The following is a 12,627-nucleotide window of genomic DNA, read 5'->3' on the forward strand; positions in this document are numbered from 1 at the left end:
GAATTAAAGAAGCAGACAATAAAATGCAGCCTACTTAATATTGATAATTACAATTATGTTTATTCAACATACGCATATTAAGGACCTAACTTCTCGTTGAGTTGACAAGGTTGGTGCAGGAAGAGCTTAACCATCACCCTCACTTAAGGCCCTCAGACTGGAACCTTATTTTCATGAGATTTCCTGGGGAAAATGGAAAAGAGTGCACAGGGGCTGATGGTTAGGCTCCTGGCCACCCCAGCATTAAGCCCCTGTAATAAGGGTTGTCTCCAGTGATTTTATTCTGAGGGACCGCTCTGCCTCAGCCCGAGTCACTTGGAATGGTCCCTTGGAACGGTCAGCAAATAGAAGTCACTGCAAGATCTCATACATCCTCTGGCACGAAATATCACGTAAACTCTGACGAAGCCAATACCTACAGCTCCACCTGATCTCTCATCTGGATCCCTCACTTGAATAGCATCCCACAGCCTACTTGAGACCTCCACCTGCTTGTCTAATCGGCACCCCAAACTTAAAATGTGCCCGACAGCACTGCTTCCTTTCCTACCCCCCACGCCTGCTCCTCACACTGTCTGCCCATCTTGGCTCCATCCTTTACTTCTCTGCTTTTCATATCCCACATCCAGCCTCACAGCCAGTCTGCTGGCCCTATGGTCAAAATATACCCAGAATGTGACCACTTCCCGTCACACCCAACAGTAAGAGGTACACTTGTCCGCCATCATATTTCACCAGGATTACTGCAGCAATAGCCCAGCTAAATCTCCCTACTTCTTCCCTTGTCTCCTCGGGTCTGTTCGTAACGAAGCTACCTGAGTGATCCAATTAAAACTACTGTCAGACTGCTCTCTCCTTAAAACTCTCCACTGGTTGCTCCATGTCATCCAGAGTACAAGCTCGAAGCCAACCCACCTACAACGCTCCATGCTCTGCAACCCCTCCTAACCTCCAGCCATTTGACTTCATGTCTGCCCTGTCCCTCACTCTCTCCACGCAAGCCACACCAGATGGTGACGGCCTTTATTGCCATTGGCCATACTCTATATTCACCCGTCTATCTGTTATATGGTGTATGTCCTCCCAACAGAGTAGAGGCCCCAGGAGGGCAGAGATAGTGTTCTGGTCCCTGCTGTATCCCCAGCACCTGGAATAGTACCTGGAACATAGTAGGTGCTCAATAAATATTAGTTGACTGAACAAATGAATGAATGATGAATGACTGAATGAATAAATGATAGAGATGATTTTTTGTCATGAATATACTTATAGATTCAATACAATATATATATCACTATAAATTGGAGAGAGGTACAATTGAATTCTATCTCTATCAGTCTCTTTTAACTAGAAAGATTGATACTGGGGAGAGTTACTTACTGGTGGCCCTGGAGATCCTCTGGCACCAGGAAGGCCTGGGTAACCTTTCTCTCCAAGCCGCCCAGGGAGTCCCAAGTCTCCTTTACTCCCTTGCCTCCCAGGAAGTCCTGGAGGGCCAGGTGGGCCTGAGGGACAAGGCTGGCAGGCACAGAGCCCTGTGCTTCCTAGACAGAGGATAAAAGGCAGCTTTGTCAAATTTCCTGAATGAAATCCCAATAAAGTCTTTACTATACAAAACCAATAGTGTGAATAAGAACAAAAAGGGTCTGATGTGCACAATTCTTATCACAGACAACTGATAACATGTGATGTGGAGAGCACAGGGCATGACCTGGGGGTAGCTATGGTCTATGTGGGTGGACATATCATTTCCAGAAAAATGGGGTGTTCTGTGTCTTAATAAACTCAAACTGACAAAATCTAGGGGAAAAGCCGATGTCTGATTCTACGGAAGAAACTCTGAAAATAAGAAAGTTTCTAATTTTTAAAAGTTTAGAAGTCTCTTATTTGGTTCCTACTAAAAAAAAAAGGCTCTTAATTTGGTTCCTGCTGAAAAAACAACAACAACAACAAAATTGGTTAGAGCATAAACTCTGGGCATTTAAAGAATCCAAACAATATGTTAAGAGGGATTATTGATTGTATTGCATGTTACAGCTACTAATTCACTACAATGCATTTTCTAATCATCAGGACCTTTAGTTTAAAAAAATGCCTTTAGGATAGTCAAACTCCTCAGCTCTCATACCCACCTGACTCAGTTGGTCAAAAAGGCACCAAACAATTTAGGGTGTAGAAACATAGAGCTATAGGGATTTGATGAGTCTGGGAAAGATGGGACCCACAGAGAGAAACCAAAGTAAAGATCAATACTGTCCTATCTCTGCTTTTTTCAAGGAATTGAGAGGATCCTGTGGAAAAAGTCATCACTTTGAGGCAAATTTCATGGCAGGTAAGTGTCTCCTTTATACTGTAAGATATGGATTTGACTTTTTGGTAAGTTCTGATCACCTCACAAGCACACAGTGAGTTAAGTACTCACAGGGGTAACTAAGGTGAGTGAAAAATCTAAATGAAATGCCACATTGTACATTTCATAATGCCTCCCGATCCTCCATATGTTGTTTTCTAGAAATTCTACTTTGATGCATACTTGCCTTTTTCTCCTTTTGAGCCTCTTCTTCCTGGAGGACCCACTTTGCCTTTTATTCCTTGTGGTCCAGGAGGCCCAGCACTACAATATACAACTTTCCAGTGGGAAAGGGGGCGGGCAGAGAGAATCACACAATTTTTGTGAACATCTGATATAGAACATCTGATATAGATCTGATATAGAACAAGTAGAGGTTGGTGTGTTCGCATCCACACCATCCCCTCAACACCATTCTTTCTTCCATTCCTTTCTTATGATTCTTTCTCTCTGCTATAAGAATATGTATACAAATAGACCATACAATTGTCACAGCAAGCTTCTGCTACCATAACCATTGATAACACTATCCCTAATCTCAGCCCTAATTTAGTGGGTTGCAGAGCAAAGTAGTGGATAATAAAACAAACAAATATACCAAAACAAAACAGATAAATAAAAAACTAAAAGTATATGGCAAATATATTTTTCCCCTTCAATTATCAATAATTACCTAATAAAGCATAAAGCAGAGTTTGTAAAAGCAAAAATTCAGAGACATCTGATTAAAAATGATAGATAAAATGCAAACAATAAGTTCCTTGTCTCCCCAAATACCAGTAAGATAATAGACAGTAAAAGAATATTATAAAAAAAAAAAAAAGAATATTATAAAAAGGTATAATCTTTCAAGACAAAGAAAAAGAGAAGCAAAAGCAAAAAAAAAAAAGTAAAAAGATTTAGCAGACCTTAAAAAGCTGAATTCCAAGCAGGCTGTGGGGAAAGCAGAAAAAGAACACAATTTACCTAGAGAAATCTCTTCCAAAGTTCAAGAATTGGTACCTCTGAAGTAGAATGACAGGGAGACCCCAAACAGGATGATTGGTCAAAGAAGCAGTTAAACAGTAAGAACACCTTCTCAAAAACTGCAGCAGGAAAAAACAAACCCCCTCAAAATTGGAGGAAACAGACAATGCAGTAAGAAGAAATCTTTAAAATAAACTATATAGTTTAAAAAGCAGACAAGGGAAGGCATTTCATTCCAGAAACAGAAACAGGCTGCTGCAAAAGGAAACAACAACAACAAAAAAAGAGAGAGAAAACAACAGCAACAACAAAATCCTCAGAAATTTTTAAAAAATGGTCATGAAAGCAGAAATTTAAAAATTCAGGAGCAGACTTGGAAGATGGAGTTGAGGAAGTCTACCAGAAAGTGTTACAGAAAAATAAAAAGGTGAAGAATAATAGAGTGAAGATTTGAAAAACAGACATGTAGGATTGATTCTCTAACAGACAAATATATTGAGTCCAGAAATAGAAAACAGGGGGAAAAAAGGAGGACAAAATATCTTCAAAGAAATACTTCAAGGGCTTCCTTGGCGGCGCAGTGGTTAAGAATCCGCCTGCCAATGCAGGGGACAGGGGTTCGAGCCCTGGTCTGGGAAGAACCCACATGCCACGGAGCAACTAAGCCTGTGTGCCACAACTACTGAGCCTGAGCTCTAGAGCCCGCGAGCCACAACTACTGAGCCCGCAAGCCACAACTACTGAAGCCCACGTGCCTAGAACCCGTGATCCAAAACAAGAGAAGCCACCTCAATGAGAAGCCTGTGCACCGCAATGAAGAGTAGCCCCCGCTCGCTGCAACTAGAGAAAGTCCGAATGCAGCAATGAAGACCCAACACAGCCAAAAATAAATGAATAAAATAAATACATTAAAAAAAGAAAGAAATACTTCAAGAAATTTTTCCAGAAATGAAGGATTTGTGTTAAATTGCTCCTAGTGCCTGCAAATGTACCCACACAGAGGTAAATCACAGTGAAATTTAAGGACATTGAAAACAAAGGAGAATTCCTATTAGCTTTCAATAAGAAAGGAGATTTTAAACAAAGAATCAAGTATCTAAAGGTTACTGGACTTCTCAGTAACAGCACTAAAAAGCAACGGAAAATGCCTTCAAAAACCTGGAGGAAAAATTATTCCAATCTAGAATTTTATATTCAACCAAACTATCAATCAAATTCCACAGTAGAATAAAGGTATTTCAAACAGTGAAGATACCCCAAATATACACATTTTCTCACAAAGTATAATGAGTAAACCATTAGAAGAAATATATGAGTTGTGGAAACAAAGGGACCCAGAGAGACAGAGAGTCAGAGAGACAGAGACAGACAGAGAGATAGAGACAGAGAATTCCTAGGATAATGGTGAAGGAAGATCTCCAGGCAGTGTCTCAGCATCAGCTTTTAAAATTGCAACCTGACCTAATTTAAACAGGTCAAAAAGCGCCAGATGAGATTTATTCAAAGAGATAATACTAGTAATGAGTTAAAATGTATGATTAAGAGATGTATACAATTCCAGATGGTTTGAGGTTGAATTAGCAATAAGTATATTGAAAACCAAGCAAACACACAAAGATATGACAATTATTACCAAACTGTTATGCTGGGGAAGTAGTATCATATATTATTATATGGCTAAACTGGTGAATAGCATTTATATAACCCTTCTGTGTAAACACTGCATATTTATTTAACTAAAATTATGACGATAACTATATTGATAGGTTGTAGGAGTGGAAAATGGCCCTTCTGTGTAAACACTGCATATTTATTTAACTAAAATTATGACGATAACTATATTGATAGGTTGTAGGAGTGGAAAATGGCACATGTGTGGTGGGTGGGGAAAGAGGTGAATTCACCCGCTACAGAGGAAAGTCAATAGATAATGCGCAAACTGAAAAATTAAGAAATAGCAACACAAGTATGTTGAATGTCAATATAGAGGCCAATACCAAGAGATCCAGCTAATTGTGGGGAAAATATTGCCCCTGGGGAGGAAGGAATAGGAGAAGGGGTTGCCTGGGATGGTAGTTTTTTCACAAAAGGCTTTGTAGAGCTGTTTGACTCTTAAGCCAGGTCCATACATAACTCTATAAAAATGACAACTACATTTAAAAAACAAAAATTGTGTTAATTTACAACATTCTATCATCATACTTAAATTCCCACCCAAATATTTTCACATAATTTAAGTGACGTGGTAGTCCAACATCAGTTTACTTTTTTGTATTATTGATACTACTAACTTGGCTTATGAAATATTAGATCACTTTTTAAAATATGGAAAGTCACATTTTCTGAATGATACTGCAAATATCAAATGCAACATAAATGCTAGTGAATGTGAATGAAGAGCACTTTACCATCTGATCCTGGAGGTCCTGGCAACCCTGGCACTCCAGGCAAGCCGGGTGGTCCCTGGTTGCCTGGTTTTCCTGGAGCAGAATCAGCTCTCCCAGGAACACCAGCTGCCCCTGGAAATCCTGGATGACCAGAAAACCCTCGTGGCCCAGGGGGTCCCATCATGCCTCCAAGAGAAATCAAGAATGAAAACCACACATACTCTCAGATTACATTTTTCTGTAGAAGAAATCAAAATCAGTACATTCTTCTTAGGCTGTGGAATTTTTTTAAGGAAAAAAAATGTAGTTAAAAAATAACTGAATATCCCAGCCGTCAGAATGCCTCACCTCCTTTGAAAGCACACAAGTGGTAATAAAGGTTTAGGGAATCAGATTTCCTTACCTTTTTGTCTATTCTTTAGGATTATTGGAAAAGAAATATATATTATTTAATTAAAATTATTTTTAAAAATTTCTACTTTGATAACTTGATAAAAAATAACCTGAATAAACACATTAGCATATATAGTGAATTAAAATATGGACTCACAGAAAGACAAATACTGTATGATATCACTTACATGTGGAATTTTAAAAAAAAACAACTAGTGAAAATAACAAAAAAGAAGCACATTCACAGATATAGAGAACAAACTAGTGGTTACTAGTGGGGAGAGAGAAGGGGGAGGGGCAAAATAAGGGTAGGAGATTAAGAGGTACAAACTATTACGTATAAAATAAGCTATAAGGACATACTGTAAAACAAGTGGAGTATAGCCAATATTTTATAGTAACTATAAATGGAGCATAACCTTTAAAAATTGTGAATCACTATATTGTACACCTGTAACACATAATACCGTACATCAACTATGGTTCAATAAAAAATTTAAAAAATAAGAAAAAACTAAATAAGGTAATATATTAAATCATGTAGATAGGTACCTGGCATATCATTTTAAGCTGTTTATTTTTATAATTATCACTGACTAGTAGAATTTAATGAGAAAACTGGTGCTGCCTTTTAGATACTAAAATGTAATATTTGGATATGCTTGAGATATGCTTACATGGAGACAGTCTTCTAATCTTTTACACCAAATTAGCACAGCCAAAAAAAAAAATGAGACTCACATAATTACCTATGTAGATGTAAAATACTATAACCACTTAGGTTTGTGGAAAAGCAAAGAGGTGCTAGGTTTGAACCTGGCCTCTCTCTCTCCAGCCACAGGTACTTAAGTAGGTTATTTAACTTATTTACTCCTCTATATCTTCCTCAGAGGCTTGTAATGAAGATTAAATAAAATAATCCACATAAGGAGCTTACTGCAATATCTGGCATGTTCTCAGTGAACGACTGGATGTTCAGTGTGTTTACAGGAGGTCAAAGTAATGCAGCAGCAGCTAAATCCTGCTTCCCCTTGACATGCAACTTCCCCCTCGCTGGTGGCTTTGGCTTCAAGACAGCTGGAAGCCTTGGTGTGAGAGTGACCATTACTCCTAGCTGCTTCTTCCTAAGCATGCCTGATTCCAGGATCTCTCTGGGGAAGACTGACATTATCAAAGATGGCGCCATGGTAGCTCTAGTCCCTCACGCTCTTGTAGAACCTTGACGCTCCCCTAGCAAGAGGTGGAATGTTCCCCTTCCCTTCAATGTACCAGCCTTTTGTGGTTGTTTGGACTAATGAAGTATGGCGGGAGTGACAGGATATGGTTTCCAAGGCCAGATTATTAAAGAAGATTCAGCTTCTTCCTTGTAAGCGAAATGCTTGGACTGGAGTCCTGAGGCACCACGGAAGCCGTATCACTGCTCGGGAGCCACCATGCTGCAAGGAAGCCTAAATTAAGCACAGAGTCACACAGAGAGGCTCGAGACTATATGAGAAATGAAGGAGAGAGATGTCTGGCCAGTCCTCATGTTTCCGTTCCAGCCACTAAGGCTGCAGCCAGATGAAAATCCCTGCTCCAGAATCGCTCAGCTTAGCCCTTCCTGAATTCTTGAACCACAGAAACAGTGAAGGGGAATATACTGAATGTTGTTGTTTTAAACCACTAGGTTTTGTGTTATTTGTTCAGCAACAGACAATTGAAACCCTGTCCGTCATCAGTAATGTAGCGTGCAAGTTAAATTGATGGCTTTCGTTATTGGGTGCATATGTGCTGGGGCTTTACGTGTATTTTCAAACATTATCTTTACTCCTTCAACAACCTTGAAGAGTTCGTACCTTATAGATAAGGCACAGGAAATTTAGGCCAAATATGAATACTAATAATCGTAGCTAACACAGTGAGTCTTTACTATATCCCCAGTTGTATTCTAAGAGCTGTATACGTATTAATTCTTTCAACTGTAACAAGAACTCCATTTTGCAGACAGGAAAACTCAGGCACAGAGAAGTTTAATAAATGCCCAAGATCACACAGCTTGTAAGTACTAGAACCTGGAATGTTTTTAGTCCATTGTGTAAATGCATAACTATTTCACTATACTATACTGATTGGGAAGGTTGGGATTCAATCACAGGTGTCTGACTCCAAAACCCAACTTATCTCATGGTAAATACTATAGGTGACTATAAAATAAATTATGTATAATAAAGGCTACATACAATGGTATGTTTAAAACGAAATGAACATGTACTCCTGTGGACTTGGCTACCATCTTGTCTTCATAACAGTCCTAAGACCTGACTCAGAATCTCCATAATCAGTCACTGGATGGCCCCAGATGCTGCCTGCTGTCTCGTCCCAGTACCAGCGAGAAGGCTCAACCAGCTTCCAACAGGCAGAATGGGTTACAGTGTATGGCATATCGCAGCCTCGACCACCGACTGATAGGACATGAAATCAATTCAGTTGTGGCCAGCATTAAAAACTTTTTTTTTTCAAAAGAAAAGAATGGAATAGAAAATAGAGTGCATCAGATACCCCAGAGATATTATTTTGTGAAATTTGTGTTTCAACCATATGTATGTATGTATGCATGCTATACAATATAAAATTATTTCTTACTATAGGTTGGAGTCAAAATACGGATTCTTTTAAAAAAGATTTTTGGAATTAAGAGGCTTCCTGTTATACTTGGTTTGGAATCTGCTAGAGACAGGTGTTACTTACTCCCACTGGGTTTTGATTTCAATCTGCTGGAGGTAGTATTTTATTATAAACAAGCCCGAAAGGAGAAATGTAAGAGCAGAGTCTAGTGCCTCCCGACCAACAGAGTATTCTGTGTGATTTATATAGTTCTGGGTCAATTAAGCCATGGCTGAGATATCAAAAGAGTAAATGAACTAAACAAAGCTTTATTTACTGCCTTTGTGGTCATCAGATCCTACAAAGTGAAAGCTAGCTTCGTGAAACATTAAAAAAGAACTTTGTAGTTCACAGTTGAACATCTCAGGAAACTTCTAACTCCTCAGGAACTATAACATGAAACAGACCGGATAAAATTACATTTATTCCAGACTTTTCTCCCCACATGTTTAATCAGTCTTCCTGGGTTCACAGAATGCAAATATTCCCTAAACTTCCATTCTTAATCTCACTGGGAATATTAACTAAGACAGCTCTTGAAGGAGTTCAAAGTCCTCGTGTCAACAGGATTATTTCTCAGGCCTTCCATCAAATATTACCATGAGCCATAAGGGTTTTTTTGTGGGCGAGAGGGCTGTTGTTTTTTGTTTATTTTTTAACTAAGTCCGAATCAAAATTTTATTTTTTAATTTGCAATTTTGTATTTCCACATTTCATGCAGAAGATTTAAGCTGGGGCCTAGGTGGATGAACTAAATTTCAACAAGTAGATGTCCATAGAGAGAGCCTTCCAAGAAAGTGGGAAAGACCTAAAGACACACTCTAACCCTAGCAGCAGTTCCCATATCTTAACTGCATCTGGTAATCTTGTGGGAAGCCTGTTTTACATTCATATTTCTTATCACACCCCTGAGATAGTGATTGAATATTTCTGAGGTGCAGTCCAGGAGCCTGGATTTCTTCCAATTAAATGATTAATTGGTTTGAGCTCCGTGCTTCTTAATCCTGGCTGTGCATTAGACTTAAGCAGGGGTTGGGGGCGGGTGGTGGGTACTTCCCTGGTGGTCCAGTGGTTAGAACTCCGTGCTTCCAATGCAGGGGGCGTGGGTTTGATCCCTGGTCAGGGAAACAAGATCCCACATGCTACGCAGTGCAGCCAAAAATAAAAAAGTATGGGGACACTTTTATAATAGCAAATGCCTGGGTCCATCCATCCCCCAGAGAGTCCAACATTCCTGATCTGGGGTAGGCACAGCCATCAGTATTTTTGAAACAATGCTAAGGTGATTTTAATATCAGCTAGAGTGGAGAGCCCTGGGTGTGGAAGAGGATGCAGCAAACCTGGCATGTAAAAGTACCTGCACAGACTTCCCCTGGTCTACCAGGGGGACCAGGGGGACCTGGTGGTCCAACAGTCCCCGTTTCTCCATAGCGGCCAGGGTGCCCTGGATCCCCTGGAGGCCCTGCCAAAAATAATGGCATAATGTATACAGTAAACATATATATACATTTAAAGGTCACACACAATCACTTTTTGTGAGCCCTGTTAAAGTACAACAGGAGATTGTTTTGCAGCTTCTCATCACGTTTAAAGTGCAATATCTTAGACCCTCCTCTGCAGACACATGAAGTAGTGCTGAATTTGTCATTGATCTAGGCTGCTTATTTCCTGGAGGTGGCATCTTGGCAGGTCTTAGTCAAATGGTTTCACACATTTCTAGCGATTAAAAAACCTACTTTCTGAAAGGTAACACAATAAAAATCCCAGCATGCAGTTCACCCACTAAAATAAAATTTGGTGTCTTATGGCTGATAGAGACAAACCAAGATGCACATCTCTACTTGCACTAGTATAATTATACATTCACGGTAAAAGTTCACATATTTAGCCTGCCGAGTGTGTAAACTACAGAAGGAGTAGGCCAAACTCTTCTTTTGGAACTGCGCAAATCCCGTTTCAGCATAATTTATAGAGAAATCGAATGGAACACAAACCTTTGAGTGGAAGAGCTGGAGTTGCCAAAACCCCTGGTGGTCCTGGGTGCCCGTGGTCTCCAGGATCTCCCTGAAATCATTCATTCATTCACTTTTCTTAGAAATATTAACCTTTTTCACATATTTCCGGGCACTAAGTAAATATTAGCGTTACCAAGAGTGCATTCATGTAGGAAACAAAGCCTATAGGCTGACTAGAGAAATAAATAGCTCATGGTGGTCTAAGAGGAACAAAAGTATGAGACCTCCCACCTACAAGCAGAAGTTAACAGCCAACTGGGAAAGTTCTCCCAAAAGAAAAAAAATTCAAACTCCAAAAATGCTTCCATGTGCATCAACTAGATACCTCTGAAGCCATGAAGTTTCTTAGATCTATTATGAGCATTAATGTCTAACTTGCACTCTAGAACAAATAGTTTATTTGCCTATAGGATCTGAACCTACATCTTATTTTAGCAGCAGATATTGTCCCCCTTAATTGTGTCACCTTAATGCCACCATGGCTTGTCCTGCACAAGTGCTGAAGGTGAGGTCACATAAAAAGGAACGAAAAAATGCAGTGGTGTTCAAAGCAAAGAACTCTCCTCGGTTCCCTCTGTTTTTAATCATGATACTGTATAATCCCTATGGAATTTTTGAATCTCTCATTATTATTCACCTTCAAAAGGATCATTGCTCAAATGTAAAATGTAATCATTACAACATGCATTAAAATAATATAAGCAAAATGAACTCAATTTGGAATGATTCTTTGAAATATTTTAAAAAATAAATAAGATAACATAAGGGATATAGGATGTTATCAGATAGGCTCACTTTTTTACCTTTGGACCAAGAAATCCAAACGGCCCAGGATCTCCAAACACTCCTGGTTCGCCCTACAAATAACCAAAAACATGCCTTTTTTTATTTTTATTTTTTAAAGCATATATAAAGTATTTATTTGTATGCACATATTTACCTACAAAATTTACAGGAAATAAAACAATGCATAATATATACAGTGTTGTTTTCATGAGGATCAAACAATGAAGGTAATTGCAGAACGTCACGGATGAAACATGCCTTTTTTAAAAAACGTGATTGGGTGACAAATTATCTCATTCTCATTTAATCTGAATGACACATACTCACTGAGATTCTGTACAAAATCTTAACACTGCTTTGGGGTTGCATCAGACAGTTTTGTGCTTTAGTTTTTGTACCCACAGTGAAATCATGTAACTTATAAAATAAATGTGTTTCCTTCCTCATTACTGTGTGGGAGTCTACAGGCCCTGGTACAACTTTTGAATGATACTGAATTGCATTTACTAATGAATATGTATTTATCCTCTCTATAATCATGTTCATTTACCTTTAATCCTGGAAAACCTGGAGATCCATAGAAGCCAGGGTCCCCCTAATAAATTCACAAAAATCAACACAAGCAGAATTAAAACAAAGTACATAAACCAGTTCAGTGAATCATTTTTCACCTTATGAGATTGCTTCGTTGGTATTTAATCTTGTCTGCAAAGGTAGCTGAATAAAGGAAATAAATATAAAAGAGATTCCATTTCTTTATAACATTTGCTATTTTAATTGATCTTTAATCTTATTCAAAAGAATTAATGTCCTTGACAGTGCTTTAAATTAAGAACATAGTTTTGTTGTTTTTGCTGTTCTTCCATTTCAATTTATTTAATTTAATGCTTGCACTGGGCTAAATATCTTTGAATCATCGCAACATAATTCGTCTAGAGATTAATAGTTGCTCTATGCATTAGCAGCAATGAAAATTCCTATGGAAGTCAATACTGTCTCGTTAAGTACTAAATCTGAGTCAAATAAACTCAATGCCCATGCTCACCAAGGTCTGGCCTTCATAGTGACTCTATGAATGGGGATCCCA

At 38.8% G+C, this 12,627-nt stretch overlaps 1 protein-coding gene across 1 annotated transcript in view; it reads right to left on the reverse strand.

The window, feature by feature from the left end:
* COL4A4 (collagen type IV alpha 4 chain) overlaps positions 1-12,627 on the reverse strand; it is a 140,661-nt gene that overhangs the window by 66,590 nt on the left and 61,444 nt on the right. Inside the window, exons 15-21 of the mRNA XM_036857742.1 lie at positions 12,091-12,135; positions 11,558-11,611; positions 10,734-10,803; positions 10,097-10,201; positions 5,725-5,889; positions 2,538-2,627; positions 1,381-1,544 (exon numbers count right to left, since the gene is read on the reverse strand). Of these exons, the coding sequence (XP_036713637.1) occupies positions 1,381-1,544; positions 2,538-2,627; positions 5,725-5,889; positions 10,097-10,201; positions 10,734-10,803; positions 11,558-11,611; positions 12,091-12,135 (693 nt within the window). The remainder of the gene's footprint in view (positions 1-1,380; positions 1,545-2,537; positions 2,628-5,724; positions 5,890-10,096; positions 10,202-10,733; positions 10,804-11,557; positions 11,612-12,090; positions 12,136-12,627) is intronic.

The sequence above is a fragment of the Balaenoptera musculus genome, chromosome 7 (genome assembly GCF_009873245.2).
Source record: "Balaenoptera musculus isolate JJ_BM4_2016_0621 chromosome 7, mBalMus1.pri.v3, whole genome shotgun sequence".
NCBI classification, from domain to species: domain Eukaryota; kingdom Metazoa; phylum Chordata; class Mammalia; order Artiodactyla; family Balaenopteridae; genus Balaenoptera; species Balaenoptera musculus.